Consider the following 16,391-nt stretch of genomic DNA (forward strand, 5'->3'; position numbering starts at 1 on the left):
ATCTTATATAAGAAGGCGGTGTCTCTGGTGGGGGAGGTTTGGAAGGGGGCCAGACTGGAGGCCGTGGACAAAGAGGATCTTCCCCTTCGCCCTAGGGCTCGCGTCTGGCTGCTAGCTGAACCATCCACTGCGAAAGAGATCGAGGAAATCCTCAGATACTGCAACCCCTCACTCCCCGCGCATGACTGGAGGGTCATAAGGCTGGAGAGAACCGATAAACCATATCGGCAGGCGCTGATAATGCTTAACGCGGAGTCTATCGGTCCTCTCAGCAAAACCAAGGGAGCCATCAGCTATGGGTTCGAAATGGTGGTACTTAAGGTACTCCCAACGGATGCCAGGGCTGATGGCACTCAAGCTGCAGGTGCGGGAGAGAGAACCGTGGCTAACTAGCAACGGTATATCTGGACTGAGGACGAAGAACCATAAGCTGCTGGTGGCCAAGGATGCAGGTAGAAACAGAGCCTGTATGCTGGTCAGAAATGAACTAACGGTATTTATTTTACCTAATTTCAGCAACGCTGACGTAGTTACAGCTAAGCTAGAGTGCGGCACCGGAAATATCTGGCTAGTCTCGGCGTACATGCCTCACGACGATGAGGTAGAGCCGCCTCCCGCATTACTGAGGAGGATTTTGACTGAAGCGTCCCGGAATGGTGCCGGTGTTATCATCGGTTCGGACGCCAACTCGCGGCATTCAATCTGGGGGAGCTCGGATACCAACACTAGAGGTGAGTCGCTTTTTAACTTTATTGTTAGCGAAAATCTTCGCATATGCAACAGGGGAAATTCTCCTAACTTCGTGACCGCGGGTAGGGAGGAGGTCCTCGACCTCACCCTTGCCTCACACGGGATTGCTCCGCTGATCTCGAACTGGAGGGTTCTCGATGACCACTCCTTTTCTGATCATAGGTATATCGGGTTTAGTCTTGACGGAGAGGGTCCGCCTAGAAAATCTTTCAGAAATCCCAGAAACACGGACTGGGAAGGTTACCGCAGAAGGCTTCGGCAAACTCTTCCACGCGCACCGGGGGTGGGCGCGCTGGCCACCGCCGATGTGGTGGATGGGTGGGTCGAAGCTTTCAGCTCGGCGTGCAATACTGCATTGGAGAGCTCCTGTCCATTAAAAACACTGAAGGGCAGGGGGAAACCTCAATGGTGGACTGTGGAGCTCTCGGAAATTAGGGCGTCCTGTAGGCGCTTATTTAACAAGGCCCGTAGGAGCGGGCTACCTGATTATTGGGTCCTGTATAAAACAGGACTTTCAATATACAAGTCCGAGCTTAGAAGGGCTAAAAGGATCTCGTGGAAAAGCTTCTGCGAAAAAGTGGAAGGCTGTCACGAGTCCTCTAGATTCAGGCGAATCCTCGCGAAAAATCCTGTATCCCTGGGGTATCTTAAGGATGCAAATGGGAAGTGGGCGCCGAGCAGTGAAGAAACTCTACAGATGCTCCTTGATGCTCACTTCCCTACTGACACGTCCTCTATGGAGGTATCTCTCGGAACGTTGCATGCTGACTACACAGCCTTTGTCGGCCTACTGGATGAGCGTCACTTGACTTGGGCGATAAATTCGTTCAAACCGTTCAAGTCCCCGGGACCGGACGGCATCATACCAGCGCAGCTGCAGCAAGGCTGTTAAGGTATCTTGCGGCTGGTTGCCACCGATCTATGCGAACTGCATCAGATTAGGTTACATTCCGGGGGCCTGGAGACGAGTCAGAGTGACGTTCATCCCGAAGGCGGGCAGGGGCTCGCACGTCACGGCCAAGGATTTCAGGCCCATCAGTCTCTCCTCTTTTTTATTAAAAACTTTGGAGAGACTGCTGGACTGGTATTTGAGAAGGCGCATTCCGAGGGACTATCTATCAGGAGCGCAACATGCGTATCGTAAAGGAAGGTCGGTGGACACTGCCTTGCACACTATCGTGTCGTGGCTTGAGGAAGCAATTGAGGCTAAGGACTTCGCAGTTGGGACCTTCCTTGATATTGAGGGAGCTTTCAACAATGTCCTGCCAGAGGCAGTCGTAACTGACTACTAGACGGTCTTGGGGTTGAATCGAACCTCAAGCACCTCATTTTCAGTCTTCTGTGCGACAGAGTGGTTGAAACAGAATGGGGCAGCGCGAGCGCGCGGCGGAGGGTAAGCAGGGGAACCCCTCAAGGAGGGGTTCTTTCCCCTCTTCTATGGATTCTAGTCGTTAACGACCTTCTCAAAAGGCTGGAGGATCTTGGCTGCAAGGTTATTGCCTATGCAGACGATGTAGCACTTATGGTGAAAGGAAAGTTTCTAAGCACCGTGTATGAGTTGACGCAGGGATATCTCGGCGTGGTAACAAAATGGGCGGTCGAAAGTGGACTCGCCATAAATCCAAATAAAACAGAAATGGTTTTATTTAGTAGAAGATACAAGATCCCTGAGGCGCCGTTGCCGCTATTGGGAGGTATTCGCTTGCAACCGGCGGATACTGTGAAGTATTTGGGGCTCATCCTGGATAGAAAGCTTTCATGGAAGCCGAATATCGAGGAGAGAGCCAAAAAGGCATCGATTGCCCTTTACTGCTGTAGAGGAGCTATTGGCAAGAGATGGGGCCTCTCACCGAAGGTGGTACTCTGGCTCTATGACACCATAGTCAAGCCCATAATGTTCTATGGAGTCTTCATGTGGTGGAGGGCTTTACAGAAGATCACACTCGCAAAGAAACTTGAGAGCGTTCAACGAGCTGCGCTCATCAGCATATGCGGTGCATTAAAGTCCACCCCAACCATTGCACTTAATGCAATTCTGAACATAACGCCGGTGGATATTGCCGGAAGGTGTATGGCCGCAAAGGTGGCCATTAGGCTCAGGGAGTATGGATTCCTAAAGGAGCGGGTATCTGAACACTCGGATATCCTCACAAGCTTCGACTGCATACCGGATCACCTGGATCATGGAGTCGCCATATCGAACTCCGGTGACTCCTTCTCTGCACATATACCGACGAGGGAGGCTTGGCAGGGAAGAAGCCGTTGGAGGAGAGGGGCAGCAAGCTTCTTTACGGATGGGTCGAAGCTTGGGGGGAAGGTTAGTGGAGGAGTGTACTGTCGGGAGCTCTCCATAAAATCCAGCTTCAGACTTCCCGACTATTGCAGTGTTTTCCAGGCTGAGGTTGCAGCCATCAAGGTAGCAGCAGATATGCTGCTCAGTAGAGCGTCTAACTTCAGGGAGGTGACCATTCACTCGGATAGCAGAGCGGCGATTCTAGCCTTGAACTCATTCACAGTGCGTTCAGGGCTGGTCGAAGAGTGTCTGGCGTCACTGTCTCTGGCGGCGAGAGCTTTCATTATAAGACTTGTATGGGTGCCGGGCCACAGCGGAATCGCGGGTAACTGCAAAGCTGATGAGCTAGCAAGGAAAGGCACCCTAGAATCACTATCGGTAGAATGGGAACGGGTAGGTGCTCCGGCATCCTTTTGTGTTGTACTACTAGATAGCTGGGCCTCGCGGCTGCTCGGTCAGCGATGGGCCAGCATTAGTACCTGCGCGGTCGCAAAAGCCTTTTGGCCAAAGATAGATCGAAGGAGATCTAGGGATCTCTTTGCCCTCAACAAGGCTAGCCTCTCATTAATGATGGGCTCTTGACGGGCCACTGTCCCATTGGCATACACGCTGTAAGACTGGGAATTTTACCGGACGCCGCATGCAGAAGCTGCTTGGAAGAAGATGCAGTGGAAACTAGCCAGCACTTCCTTCTTGACTGCCCTGCTTTTGGGAGATCAAGACTGAGGCACTTGGGGGCACATACTTTCAGATATCCCACCGATCTGGCGGGCATTGAAATTAAGCGCCTCTGTAAATTTGTATTGGATATTAAACGGTTTGCCGATCTCTAAGTTCGAACACGGGAGTTCGAGTTTCAACGGCTTCACAAAGGACTACTTCTAGTCCATGTGCGATCTCCGATCAGCCGTCTTACCTAACCTAACCTAGTATAAGAAAATTTTTGCTATGTTTGCAAATTGCATAATTTGAAATTTCGTGGGAACTTTGACATTTTTATCATACTTTGAGCTTATAGTGATCATTTTGGCAATCATTTAAACTAAAGCTATGTACTACATCCACATTTTTATAGAGATAATAAGCTATTCCGTTTAAGATCCGTAATGTCTACATTGAATTAACTACTCAAAATCAATTCAGATATCCCTCAATAACTATATTCGTGCGTTCGACATGTCCGATATGAAGGGAGAAAGACAGGTGAAAATCTATTAAACTGCCACATGCGGCATGGGTAATACATATACCGATTTCACCAATTTCGGCGCTAAATTAGACTATGCTCACTTTTTTCATTAAGATACATACTTCCACCGGGCTGTATATGTACATACCAAACATAAAATAAACTGGCAGGATTATTACTAAGTTGGATATTTGAAAGAAAGTCTAGAGCATTTTAATTTATTTTACTCTTTTAATAAAGATATATCTAAGAAATCATTATACTCTCGCAACAAAGTTGCTAAGGAGAGTATTATAGTTTTGTTCACATAACGGTTGTTTGTAAGTCCTAAAACTAAAAGAGTCAGATATAGGGTTATATGTACCAAAGTGACCAGGGGAGTTGAAATCCGGATGTCTGTCTGTCCGTCCGTCCGTCCGTGCAAGCTGTAACTTGAGTAAAAATTGAGATATCATGATGATGTACACGTATTTCTTGGCTCCATAAGAAGGTTAAGTTCGAAGATGGGTAAAATCGGCCCACTGCCACGCCCACAAAATGGCGGAAACCGAAAACCTACAAAGTGTCATAACTAAGCCATAAATAAAGATATTAAAGTGAAATTTAGCACAAAGGATCGCATTAGGAAGCGGCATATTTGGACGTAATTTTTTCGGAAAAGTGGGCGTGGCCCCGCCCTCTACTAAGTTTTTTGTACATATCTCGGAAACTACTATAGCTATGTCAACCAAACTCTATAGAGTCGTTTCCTTCAGGCATTTCCATATACATTTCAGAAATCGGATAATAATAAAAAGATCCCATACAAAGGTTATGTTGAAAATCACTAAAAGTGCGTTAACCGACTAACAAAAAACGTCAGAAACACTAAATTTTACGGAAGAAATGGCAGAAGGAAGCTGCACCCAGGCTTTCATTTAAAATTGAAAATGGACGTGGCGTCGCCCATTTATGGACCAAAAACCATATCTGAGGAAGTACTAATCTAATTAATTTTACAGCAAAATAAAAAAATATGTAAATGACGGATAATGAAATCTCGATTATCCCTTTATCATGTGAGAGTATAAAATGTTCGGTGACACTCGAACTTAGCCCTTCCTTACTTGTTTTCACTAAATTTTATTAACAAAATTTTATACTCTTGCAACTTTCAAGAATCAAAGCCATGGAAATTCTTTAAGGTGAAAACGTCAACTAAAGGATCGAAATCCAAGAAATTTTATATATATGTACATACATACATATGATATATACATATAACTCATACTACATTGACAGACACATAAGGTCTGTTAGATAAGCGAAAATCATAATATGTAGTACATATATGGAGGTATTCTTCCCAGTACCACATACTATTAATATGCCACATACTAATAAACCAATCATAAGGAGTAAAGTCAGCCGGGTGTTTGAAAACTCTGATATTAGTTATATTAGGGCTAAGTATAATTTTCGCTCAAAGTTATCCATTTTATTCACAAAGATACATACACCGTTATGAGCAAAATCATTTTCATTGAGATAACCGACATATTAGCCGATATATGCGGTATAAAGTCACCCGGAAAATCAAAAATCTTTTTATTATATTATATAGGGACTAAGGGATGTATTAACCCGATTCAACCCATTTTGACATACAGAAATACCATTGTTGGAGAAGGATTATCCCTGAAGTTTAATTAAATATCTTTAACATTGACAGACATTTTTGATACCTTTGGGTTTGAACAGTTTTAGTTCAATTTGAATAACTTTTGATCACAGGGTGGCATACACAAAAGTGATTATTCGTGCAATGTTTTGTTTTGCTATATTAATTGTTTCTTGATTTGTGTACTGGAAGGTGAAAGGATCAAGTGGATTTTAATATTGTGCTATATGGGAAGTGTGCATGGCTATTTTCCGATTTCATCCATTTTCGAAACGTGGCGTGACAAAGTAATATAAAAAGAATGCTGCGTCCTAAATTTTGCCGAAATCGGTTGGTCGGGTCCCAAGATATGGGATTTCACCAAAAAGTGGGCGGTGTCACGCCCCTCGTTCAATTTTTATACCGGCTCCCGCAAAGCCTCTTTACATCATCTCGGAGTAAAATTTATTGTTCTGGGGTTATTAGTTGTTGATTTATTGCGCTTTTAGTAGTACTTTATATGGGGAGTGAGCGGAGTTATCTTCCGATCTCATCAGTTTTCACATCATCGGTAGGAGATTTTGTAATATTTGTACTGGGCGAATTTAGTTATTGTAGCTTCAATGATTTAGGAGATATGTACATTAAATTTATTAGAGGGCGTGGCCATGCCCGCTTTTTAGGTGCCTCCTAGGCTTGTTGTTCTTTTCATTGGGTGCGTTTTTTACGTGACGGGTCCCAAGCCCAGCGCACAACCCTAAATAGGGGATATTTCGCCTTCCAAAGTGCTCGCCTTCAAACGGATGTTCCTAGGCTACCCCGAGGGTACTTGGTCAAGGACCCGAAGTCGTGAGCTGCTTGAGTCATATGTAAATGAATTGTTTCTGGCCACTCCCAAGTGAATGGCGATCGGAGAACGTTCCTCACTTGCGTGAACTTCTACACATGACTCCATCCATCCATCCATAGATACCAAGAATTAAAGAGGGAAGCGAGACGCATTTGCAGACAGAAAAAGAAAAAGGTCGAAATGCGTGAGTATAAAGAGCTTGACCAGCTGGCCGACAGGGGTAATGCTCGAAAATTCTACGAAAAGATGCGGCGACTTACAGAAAGTTTCAAGACCAGAGCATACTCTTGTAGAACCCCCAAAGGTGATCTAGTGTCCGATGCCCAGAGCATACTAAAATTATGGAGGGAACACTTCTCCAGCCTGCTGAATGGCAGTGAAAGTACAACGCCAGGAGAAGGCGAATCCGATTCCCAAATCGATGACGATGGAGCAGACGTTCCATTGCCCGACCATGACGAAGTTCAAATAGCAATTACCCGTCTGAAGAGCAACAAAGCAGGGGGAGCCGGCCGAACTATTCAAACATGGCGGCGAAGAACTGATAAGGATCATGCATCATCTTCTTTGTAATATATGGACGGACGAAAACATGCCCAACGATTGGAATTTAAAAGGAGCTGCCTTTATGCCGAGATGTCTGAATTTGGAATCCCTGTAAAACTAATACGGCTGTGTAAACTGACGTTGAGGAACACCAAAAGCTCTGTCAGGATCGGGAAGGACCTCTCCGAATGATATCATCATCCTCAACACCCACGTCGTTAGTTCTGCTTTCTTCAGAGATTTCGTCTATCTTGGAACCAGTGTAAATACCACCAACAATGTCAGCCTGGAAATTCAACGTAAGATAACTCTTGCCAACAGGTGCTACTTCGGACTGAGTAGGCAATTTAGAGTTAAAGTCCTCTCTCGACGAACAAAAACCAAACTCAATAACTCACTCATAATTCCCGTCCTGTTATATGGTGCAGAGGCTTGGACGATGACAACAACTGGCTTCGATTAGATAGGCTATTTCATATTGGTTGATTCAAAATTGACTAAATCGGTCCACGAATAACCCCAGCTCCCATATATGTATTACATATGATATAATAGTATGACAAATATATAGTTATCTGGACATGCAAGAAAATATGGTATTCCAGCTGACAGTGGATCATTTATGTTAGTCGGTCTATATACATATATTAAAATGTTGTTCTACGCTTTGACTTATTACATAATTTAATAGGTAATTAATGTTCATTAAACTAACTCGCTTTCAACGTTTTTAAATGTAATATCAATTAATTTATCAATACCTGAAAATATGTCACCACCTAATAAATTCAAAGAGTGTAGCTCGCATGTTTTCAACTTATATATTGTATGGTATATACCATACAAAGGAAATGACTTGAATAAGGTTAAAGAAGCATGACCAACTTAAGTTTTTGAAATTTTTCTAACTTAATATGTAAAATAACAAATTTTACCTGTTAAAGTCATCCATGGATATCTTGGCAAATCTGCAATACTCTGACCAGCGCCACCTGTGGATAAAACGCCAGATGATGGCTGCGTGCAAGCGTTTCCGAGCGAATCAACACCAACAGCACCCGCAGAAGCGGCCGACGCAGCAGCGGCATGTTGATAAAACTGCGCAAAACTAGATGCAGAGGCGGGTGCACTCATTGATTGGTAACTGTTCATGATACTGTCTGTGTACCTGCTGTTAAAGAAAAAACACAATTTATCAAAAATCACAAGAGGGCAAATACTGTCATATTCTAATGCCCCCTATCTGCCAAAAGTTAGCGGCTTTTCGCATGTTTTCTTTTCACTTAGTTTTCTTTAAACAATTTCAATGGCATTCGGTTAAGGTAATGGCTTTTGGTATGTATGCAAATAGGTTAAGGTCAATGTGCGTGCGAATTTTTCTATGGAGTCCAATTCAGATATTTCGTTATGGTTAACTTAGTTCTCGCACTATTTAAAAGAAAAGGTGCTGTGCTTACAAATTGGCCATAATTGCCATCCATTACAATGCATTGCTCCTGTTTGGTAACAGAGTTTTGGCAGTAATGACGTTTTTGTCTGCAGTTATGCTCTAATTTTCCTACAACTTTGGGTATGGATTCTGCGTAACGAATGGGTGGTCGTGTGTTATTATTTACTTCATAAGTATATGTGGTTAAAAATCTTATTATTAGGTTCATTAGGTTATAATCCTAGACATACAATACATACAAACTTTTAGATATATACATAAATCCACCATATGTCAATAAGAAGAGTAATATCTTAAAGATATAATAGTAAATTTATTGAATATTCACCTCCGACGGTATCGTAAAGCTTGGAAAGTTAAATATATTTTAAATTTTTAAGGGATACTCAGCAAATAAACACAATTAGAATCATAAAATTGTGAATATATGTACGTATGTATATCAAATAATTCCATATGAAAAGGAGGACTCCAAGCATTCGTCCTTCCGTCTGTTTGGCAAAGCCATGAGTATATTCATAAAACCTGAGTACTGTTTTAGCCAAAACGAGAAAAATCCCGCAATATCCACTACACCTATCATATTTTTCACTCTCGGTGAAGATATACAAAAGCAAAACAGTTCTTCTTTTATTTACAGTAAGTATCTTTACAACACATGAGATACCTTACAGAATTTCCAGTTTGTTCACTTAGAAATTTCATTGTTAGTTTCTTAATTTTGGAGACATTTGTTTAAACTTTTTTTATTAAACTCCTCAGTGTTTCTCTTTAGAGCAAATACATATACGCTTTTTCACTTATATGGGAATAGTTTTAAGATATCATGATTAATAAGCCACCTCCGAACGATTAATTAGGTTTACAATAGGGTTTTCTTATTACACCTGCCTAGATTTGTCCCCACTTAAAGCTATTAGATTGAAATAATAAGCTTAGAAACCCTAGATGCTATAATCAGTTTCTAAGATCGACTATTTCATCAGAGTAAAGGAGATTGATATTTTGTAAGTATAAAAGATACTATCTTATTATTGAGATTTTTTCCGTATTTGTAGATTGCCGAAATAATTACATACACCGCAAAATTTCTATAGTTATAAACCTGCTGAATATTGCTACTCACCTGCATGATTTGTCCTCCAGTCCGGAAAAACCCGGCATGCCAGAGATGCCGTGCGATGATGGGTGATTTGATACGTATGGATACATTTTATTGGTGGGTATTGCAAAAGATGAGGCAGCGGCGGCGGCGGCTGCGGCTGCTGCTACAGTGCTAGCGGCTGCAGCGGATGCAACAGCAACGGCGGACGCGGCGGTGGGTGAGTGATCGCTGATGCTGCGATGCAGCGAAGACGATGTGGCTGAGGGCGACGGTGAGCAACTGCTATCTCCTGCTTGGGAGTTAGTTCCAGAGGGGGGTGTGAGTAACAATTGCTGATGGGACAATTGCTGTTGCTGTTGAATGCTGTGAGTGTGACCCAGACCGTTACTACTTTGGGAACTGACTGCTGCGGCAGCGGCAGCTAATTTATTTATATGTAATTGTTGTTGCTGCTGTTGTAAATGTAAGGCGGCCGACAAAGAATATTGGTTGTGATGTTGTTGTTGCTGATGGTGGTGTTGGTGGTTTTGCTGCAATTGCTGTTGTTGAGTTGAAAGGGCTCCGAAAGTAGTTGACGACGGCGAAGACGAGGACACCGGTGAGTTGGACGACTGGTTTAAATGACTGCTGCTAATATTGAGGCTGGACGTCGATGGCGATAAAGACGATGAGTGGACGGCAACAGATGATATGTGACTACCGCTATGGTGATTGTTGGAGTTAATGCCGTTGTTGTTAAAGCTGTTGGCTAAGGTATTAACGGAAGCCGTTGAGGAAGCTGCGGCGGCGGCGAGGGCGGCGGCAACAGCTGCTGATGACGAATTTTGTGAGGTTGAAGTTAAATGTGAACTGATAAATGGCTGAAACTGTGGATACTTCGGTAGCATACTATCGAAAACAAATTTTGACATTGCACATTATTTTGTTGCCTCTCGCGTCCGGTCTTTAAATTTGTTTATTTTGCTGATAGTTTGTGCTAAATGCTTTCATTTTATTTATCGAATTTCATTAATAATTTTAGTTTAACAAAACATTGGGAACAGCTTCCATTTAATGGATGTTTATTTTACGAATTTGTATTCTTGAATATGAGATGACCGTATTTTAACTTAAGCTTTCATTAAAACAAACCAAAAATTATAGAAGTAAATTAAGTGAAATATAATTTAAAAAAATTACTGATTAACAGATTTTCAAAAAACATTGCAAGAAAGGAAATATGTCATTCATGTGTAGAACTATAAAATTAAAAAAAATTGACAAGAATACCAAATAAGTAGTACCCTTTTCCAGCATGACTTGGTAAAATGAGTGAATTTAATCCGACTCTTACCCTGATGGTTACATTGTAATCTAGTTTTATCAAATGAATTTTCTTTGTAAACGGAATCTTTGAAACAAGGTAATATATCCTATGTAATAGAAGAAAATGTGCCACATATCAAGTGCTTTCATTTATAATGGCAGTAATAATCAATCGGCAAACAAATTTGTAAAGATAGTAAACTACATTGTTGAAGATCAGATAATAACAGCATTATGACTACCATTTTCTTTACTCATTGAAGATACCAAAATGATATTAGAGGAAAGAAAGTATAAAAAAAATAAAACTATTGTCAGAAGTATAGAGAGCTATTCCGTAGCATTTGTTAGTGTTAAATATCATTGAGAGTAAGCAGTAAACAAATAAAGCTAATGTGATTAATAATCAATTAGTAAAAGATATACATCTAGATAAATTTGAAAAATAGTCAAAATAAATATTTAATGTCTCTGATGGAAACTCTAATGAGTAAATAAAAGTGTAGTTGAACTCAAAATGAAAATGTGTTTACCTTTTAAGGGAAGAATATATATATGTATATTATATCGCGGTTGTTTCTTATTTTACAGAACTTCGAAATACATATGAGATTTGGAAAATTTTCTTTTTTAAAACTTGTTTGATTTATTTATCTTGTATGTATTGTATTTAACATTTATATATGTTATCCACTTGTATTTATTTCGTGTTTGAGTATTTAAAATTTTCCAATTTTCCTCTATGCAATTTTGATAAAATTAACTCAAATCATGGGAATAAAACACAAAACACAATACTTCTTCACATTCACTTTGACGTATGCGACAATGGTGCCAATACTTTCACAAAATTGATCTCTTAGCGACGGCATTGACATCTATCACTTTTCATTTATAAAAAACAGATATTTACTACCATTGCTATTAATATTATAACATCTATCATTAGGAGCTCAAAATGGAAATTACATATTGCAAAAGTAATTGTTATTGCTGCTGTTTACATAGTGAGGAAAATCAAAATTTCACGAATAAAAGATTATCCATGAGTAAACTACGTTCATTTTCTCATTTACTAACTTAAATCCAATATTAATATTCATAAGAAATGTGAATCTGTGAAAAATGTGCTCGCGTTTCTCGCAATTTGAAAATTACTATATTTGGTTTTGTCATGAATACTTTTTCCTGTTCTATTTGCATTTTTGACACAAGCGTTAACATAGACTAAGTACCATTTAAAGTAACAGATGCGTATTTTAATCCAACACATCTGTGCAGGTATTCTGATCATTTTTAAAAGCTTTATGGCGAAGAGAACCATATTTGTCGAAAGTTTTTCTTCCATGCAAGTGGTTCTGCGACTACTGAAATCATTGTGCAAATATCTAGCTGTTCATATGAAACTCTGTTAGTCGATAACTGCAGCTTTTCTCTTTGAAATTATTGCTGCAACTGATGGTAGTTCGTTGTTTTTCTTCTTCGTATTTTTTATGTGTTGTATGACTTGTAATTATAATTGCGTCAGTTTTACGGCTATTTAATTTTTATGATTTTTTCTAAGTGCTCTACTGGTTGTTTGTTACCTCGATTTTTAGCAGGGGTACATGTGGATGAACGAGCAATTCTCATTGAATTCATTTTCAAAATATGTTCTTATTTTAATTTAAGAAAAATTCTTACATTTTGCGTTTGTCGCAACTAATTTAATGGTAGCGAATTTTTTTTTAACTTTAGGAATATATTTTTCGTAAAAAGCTAAAGCTAAAATCGAACTCGGTCGATTTATACAACATCCGTTCTCAATTGAAGTTCTGTATTATAACTTTAATCACTATTATTATATAACTTTCATTATAGTACCCCCTTTTTGAGATATAAGACGCGTTTTGATAACACTTCCTAGCAAAATTAAAACGAATGCATTGAAATATGATGAAAAGATTTTCTGTCTAGTATATTTTGTTTGTTGCAAAAAGATTACGCCAAAGTCAACAGCAGCAAAAACAAAATATCCAACACGTGAGTATGGAGCATAATAACACAAAACAAAACGATTAAAAACATTAACGTAATAATAATAATAGTAATAGTAATGAATTGCACAAATACGGTTAATATCAACAGCGTTACGCGTTCAACGTTGGACGTACATTCAATATATGATATATGGCAATGGCGTATGGCGTTTCAACGATTGTCGCTCGTATTGTAATAATAATCACAAACAGTTAAAAGACAATACGACGCGAATTTTGCTTTCACGGCACTCGCTCGTTCACTTTGATATCAAATCGTTGGTTCGCTATTATTTTTGTGTATGCTTGGTTACGCTTCTGTTGTTCGTCGGGTACACAACGTCAGCGCAAATACTAAATCGCTAAACGCTCCGCAGACACTACTGCGCTCTACGATAATAAATATTATAATAAAACGAAATTTTTAAAAGAGTATAAAAATTCGTGTAATTGGTAATATCTGCGCTTTTGTACGCGCTATGACTATGCACACATTTGAGACAACAGCAGCAGCGACGCTTACGCTCCAGCGGCAGCGACAACGACAGAATCCGCAGCTTTACAATCCAAAAGTAGCAGTCGCGCCTGAGATCTAAAACACTCAAATATGGTTGATATACTACACTTGGGCAGAAGCAGCGAGGCACAGTGACCAGCGGTATGAACAAATGGGGCGACCCATTGAAACGAAGTAAAATACTACGTTTCAATGAGTTGAGTGGATATTCGTAGTGGTACTCAGTAACTGATTGGGATTTAGTTCGTATGTATAAGTAATTGAGCTGCACGGAGGCAAAATGTAAGGCTAATTGGAAATTTTGCAATTTTTTGCACATGTGAATTTCAACTGGAAGAGAATTGAGCTACATGGAGAGAAATTGGTGGATGAAAGCGCGATAAGAATATGTTGTGAGTGGTTTGATATATGCACCACAGAAATGGTAATATATAATATTACCATATAAAAGTCGATTATACCTCTCATTAGAATAATTAAATATTCACTACTATTTATGTGTTACAACTACAAATACAATAACCGCAATTATAGTAAGTAACTATAGAAAGATAAATTTTTTTAAATATACACACATACATATGTATGTATGATAGATACTTATGTACATATATATGTATGTGTATTGCTCGGTTGGGAGTTCCCATTACTCGTCTTAATTTCGTTCTGTGAGGTATTCAAAATGACATGGCAATAACACTCATAAAATCCAGGGTGCAGATCTAAAGCAAATCAAAATAAATAAACCGCAATTTCACACTCAACAGCCGCAGCAACGTCTCGCTGTTATCGTTATTCCCAATCTTTCGCCGCGCTGCTTTAGGTAGCGTTGCTTTTGGCTCTGCTCGAAGGCACCACGTTCGTTGCCTCATTCACTCTTTATAACTCTGAGGCTTCTTATAGGGTTGTATGATTTTACTTCTACTTCTCTCTGTCTGTCGCATGTTAAAATTGAACGTTTGTGGCTTGCCGGCAAGAGCACTCAATTCCATCTGAAAGAACGGTAGTGAGGTGTATTTTTGTTCAGCAAGTGATAAGTGCATTGACGATTTGCTACTTGAGCGAAATAACAGAAACATTTTATTTGGTGGTTTATTTTTGAGTAGTTTGCATGAGCGTCTTTTGCATTATAGTCAATTTATAGAAATGCTCTCTGAACTTTTCCATGTGAGCTCTTTACATATCAGAATTGTTCTCTGCACTGTATATATTCCAGAGTCTTTACTACTTATGCGTTTTGTATTTAGTGAGTGTCCTATGACTGCTAATATTCTGGTTAATAGCGTGCAAATTTCTACTGAAAGCAGAAACCACTCTCCCAAAACGAGCTGGCACTCAACTGTTTGTTAGCACAGATAAAAGAGCTGGTTGAGACTATGCTTGCACACACAAGTGTAATTTAGAAATCTATATATTTACATATTGACATATGTATGTATATTCATACATATGTACGTGAGTGAATTTGTGCATAGAAACAACGATATATTTCAATTAAAGCTTCCATGAAAGTAGAAAAATAAGACGACTTGTATTGTTTTCAAAAGGTTTATTTTTAAGTCTTAACATAATTGACAGGAAATTAAACAAACGTTGTAGAATACTGAATTTTAGCTGCTAACGTCTCAAATGAAAAGTCGCGAGAGTCCTCCAGTTCTGCCAGAAGATTTCAGCATCCCGCTTTGAAGACAATTTCAAATATGGTAGATAGCTTTCCTATTCGTAGTTTTTATGCATTTAGATTTTGTAATGGCTACAAGTTTATAAAAAATCCTTCATTGATTTATGGTTTTGATAACTGCAAACTCAAATTGTGGTCATGTCTTTGCACTATTGAAGAAAATATTTCCAATAAGTTTGCACAAATTTTAATATCAAATTTACCTTTACTCCTGAAGAATATTTTTTATATATTCCTTTTGAAAATTTTAAATATATTTTGGTTATGGCTCTTTCAAGGATTATAAGCATAAACGCATTTTTGCGTTTTAAATAAACCCATGTAAGGTAAAAACAAATAAAATATTAAAAAAATTGCGTAAGCTGCTGAAACTATCACCTGTAAATGTATATTTGAAATAATGAATAAAATTGTATACATACATATATCATTAATGGAAAAATGTAAATAATTTTTTAAAACGGGAAAGTCTTTTAATTTTTTTATTCGTTCGTATAGTCACTCTCCGAAAATTCCAAAATGGGAAGGATGCGCTAACTATCTATCACTAAGACTGCGTCCACACACAAAAACTTCTTCCGCTCAAACTACATAGTGTTTTGCCGGCGAAGGAACGAAGAGGAAAGCAGAAGAGACCGTTTCACTCATGGTCGGGCAACACGCATTGTTCATGTTGATTGTTCACTTTCCTAACAGTTCCTATCTATATAATTCGGCATTGCTGTTTATTTGAAATTGTTTACATAATTGCGATTGCGCTTGGCTCCAAAGTAATATTTTTAATATTATATGTTTGGATATTTGACATTTGACTGCACGACATGAAAGCGAAACTTTTTTGTCTGAAAGTGACGTCCTGAAGATAGTTTCTTGAAAGTTTTGAAGATGTCAGCGACAGATCAAATAGCTCATATACACGACTTCGTTGAAAACCTTTCACTTGTACAAAATTTAAATATTTTTGTGTAATTAAATTTTTGTGCAAAAATAAGTAAATAGGTCGATTCATTTGTTCTGGATTATTAAAAGTGATACATAAGATATATTT

General features: G+C 39.4%; 2 protein-coding genes across 3 annotated transcripts in view; one reads left to right on the forward strand and one right to left on the reverse strand.

Annotated features, from left to right (window-relative positions):
• Positions 1 to 10,790, reverse strand: part of LOC126757463 (homeobox protein abdominal-A) — a 43,060-nt gene extending 32,270 nt beyond the window's left edge. Inside the window, exons 1-2 of the mRNA XM_050471397.1 lie at positions 9,844 to 10,790; positions 8,203 to 8,438 (exon numbers count right to left, since the gene is read on the reverse strand). Coding sequence (XP_050327354.1) covers positions 8,203 to 8,438; positions 9,844 to 10,733 — 1,126 coding nt within the window. The 5' untranslated portion in view covers positions 10,734 to 10,790. The remainder of the gene's footprint in view (positions 1 to 8,202; positions 8,439 to 9,843) is intronic.
• LOC126757482 (craniofacial development protein 2-like) overlaps positions 1 to 16,391 on the forward strand; it is a 467,204-nt gene that overhangs the window by 24,436 nt on the left and 426,377 nt on the right. The window lies entirely within an intron of this gene.

The sequence above is a fragment of the Bactrocera neohumeralis genome, chromosome 2, assembly GCF_024586455.1.
Source record: "Bactrocera neohumeralis isolate Rockhampton chromosome 2, APGP_CSIRO_Bneo_wtdbg2-racon-allhic-juicebox.fasta_v2, whole genome shotgun sequence".
In the NCBI taxonomy this organism is placed as follows: domain Eukaryota; kingdom Metazoa; phylum Arthropoda; class Insecta; order Diptera; family Tephritidae; genus Bactrocera; species Bactrocera neohumeralis.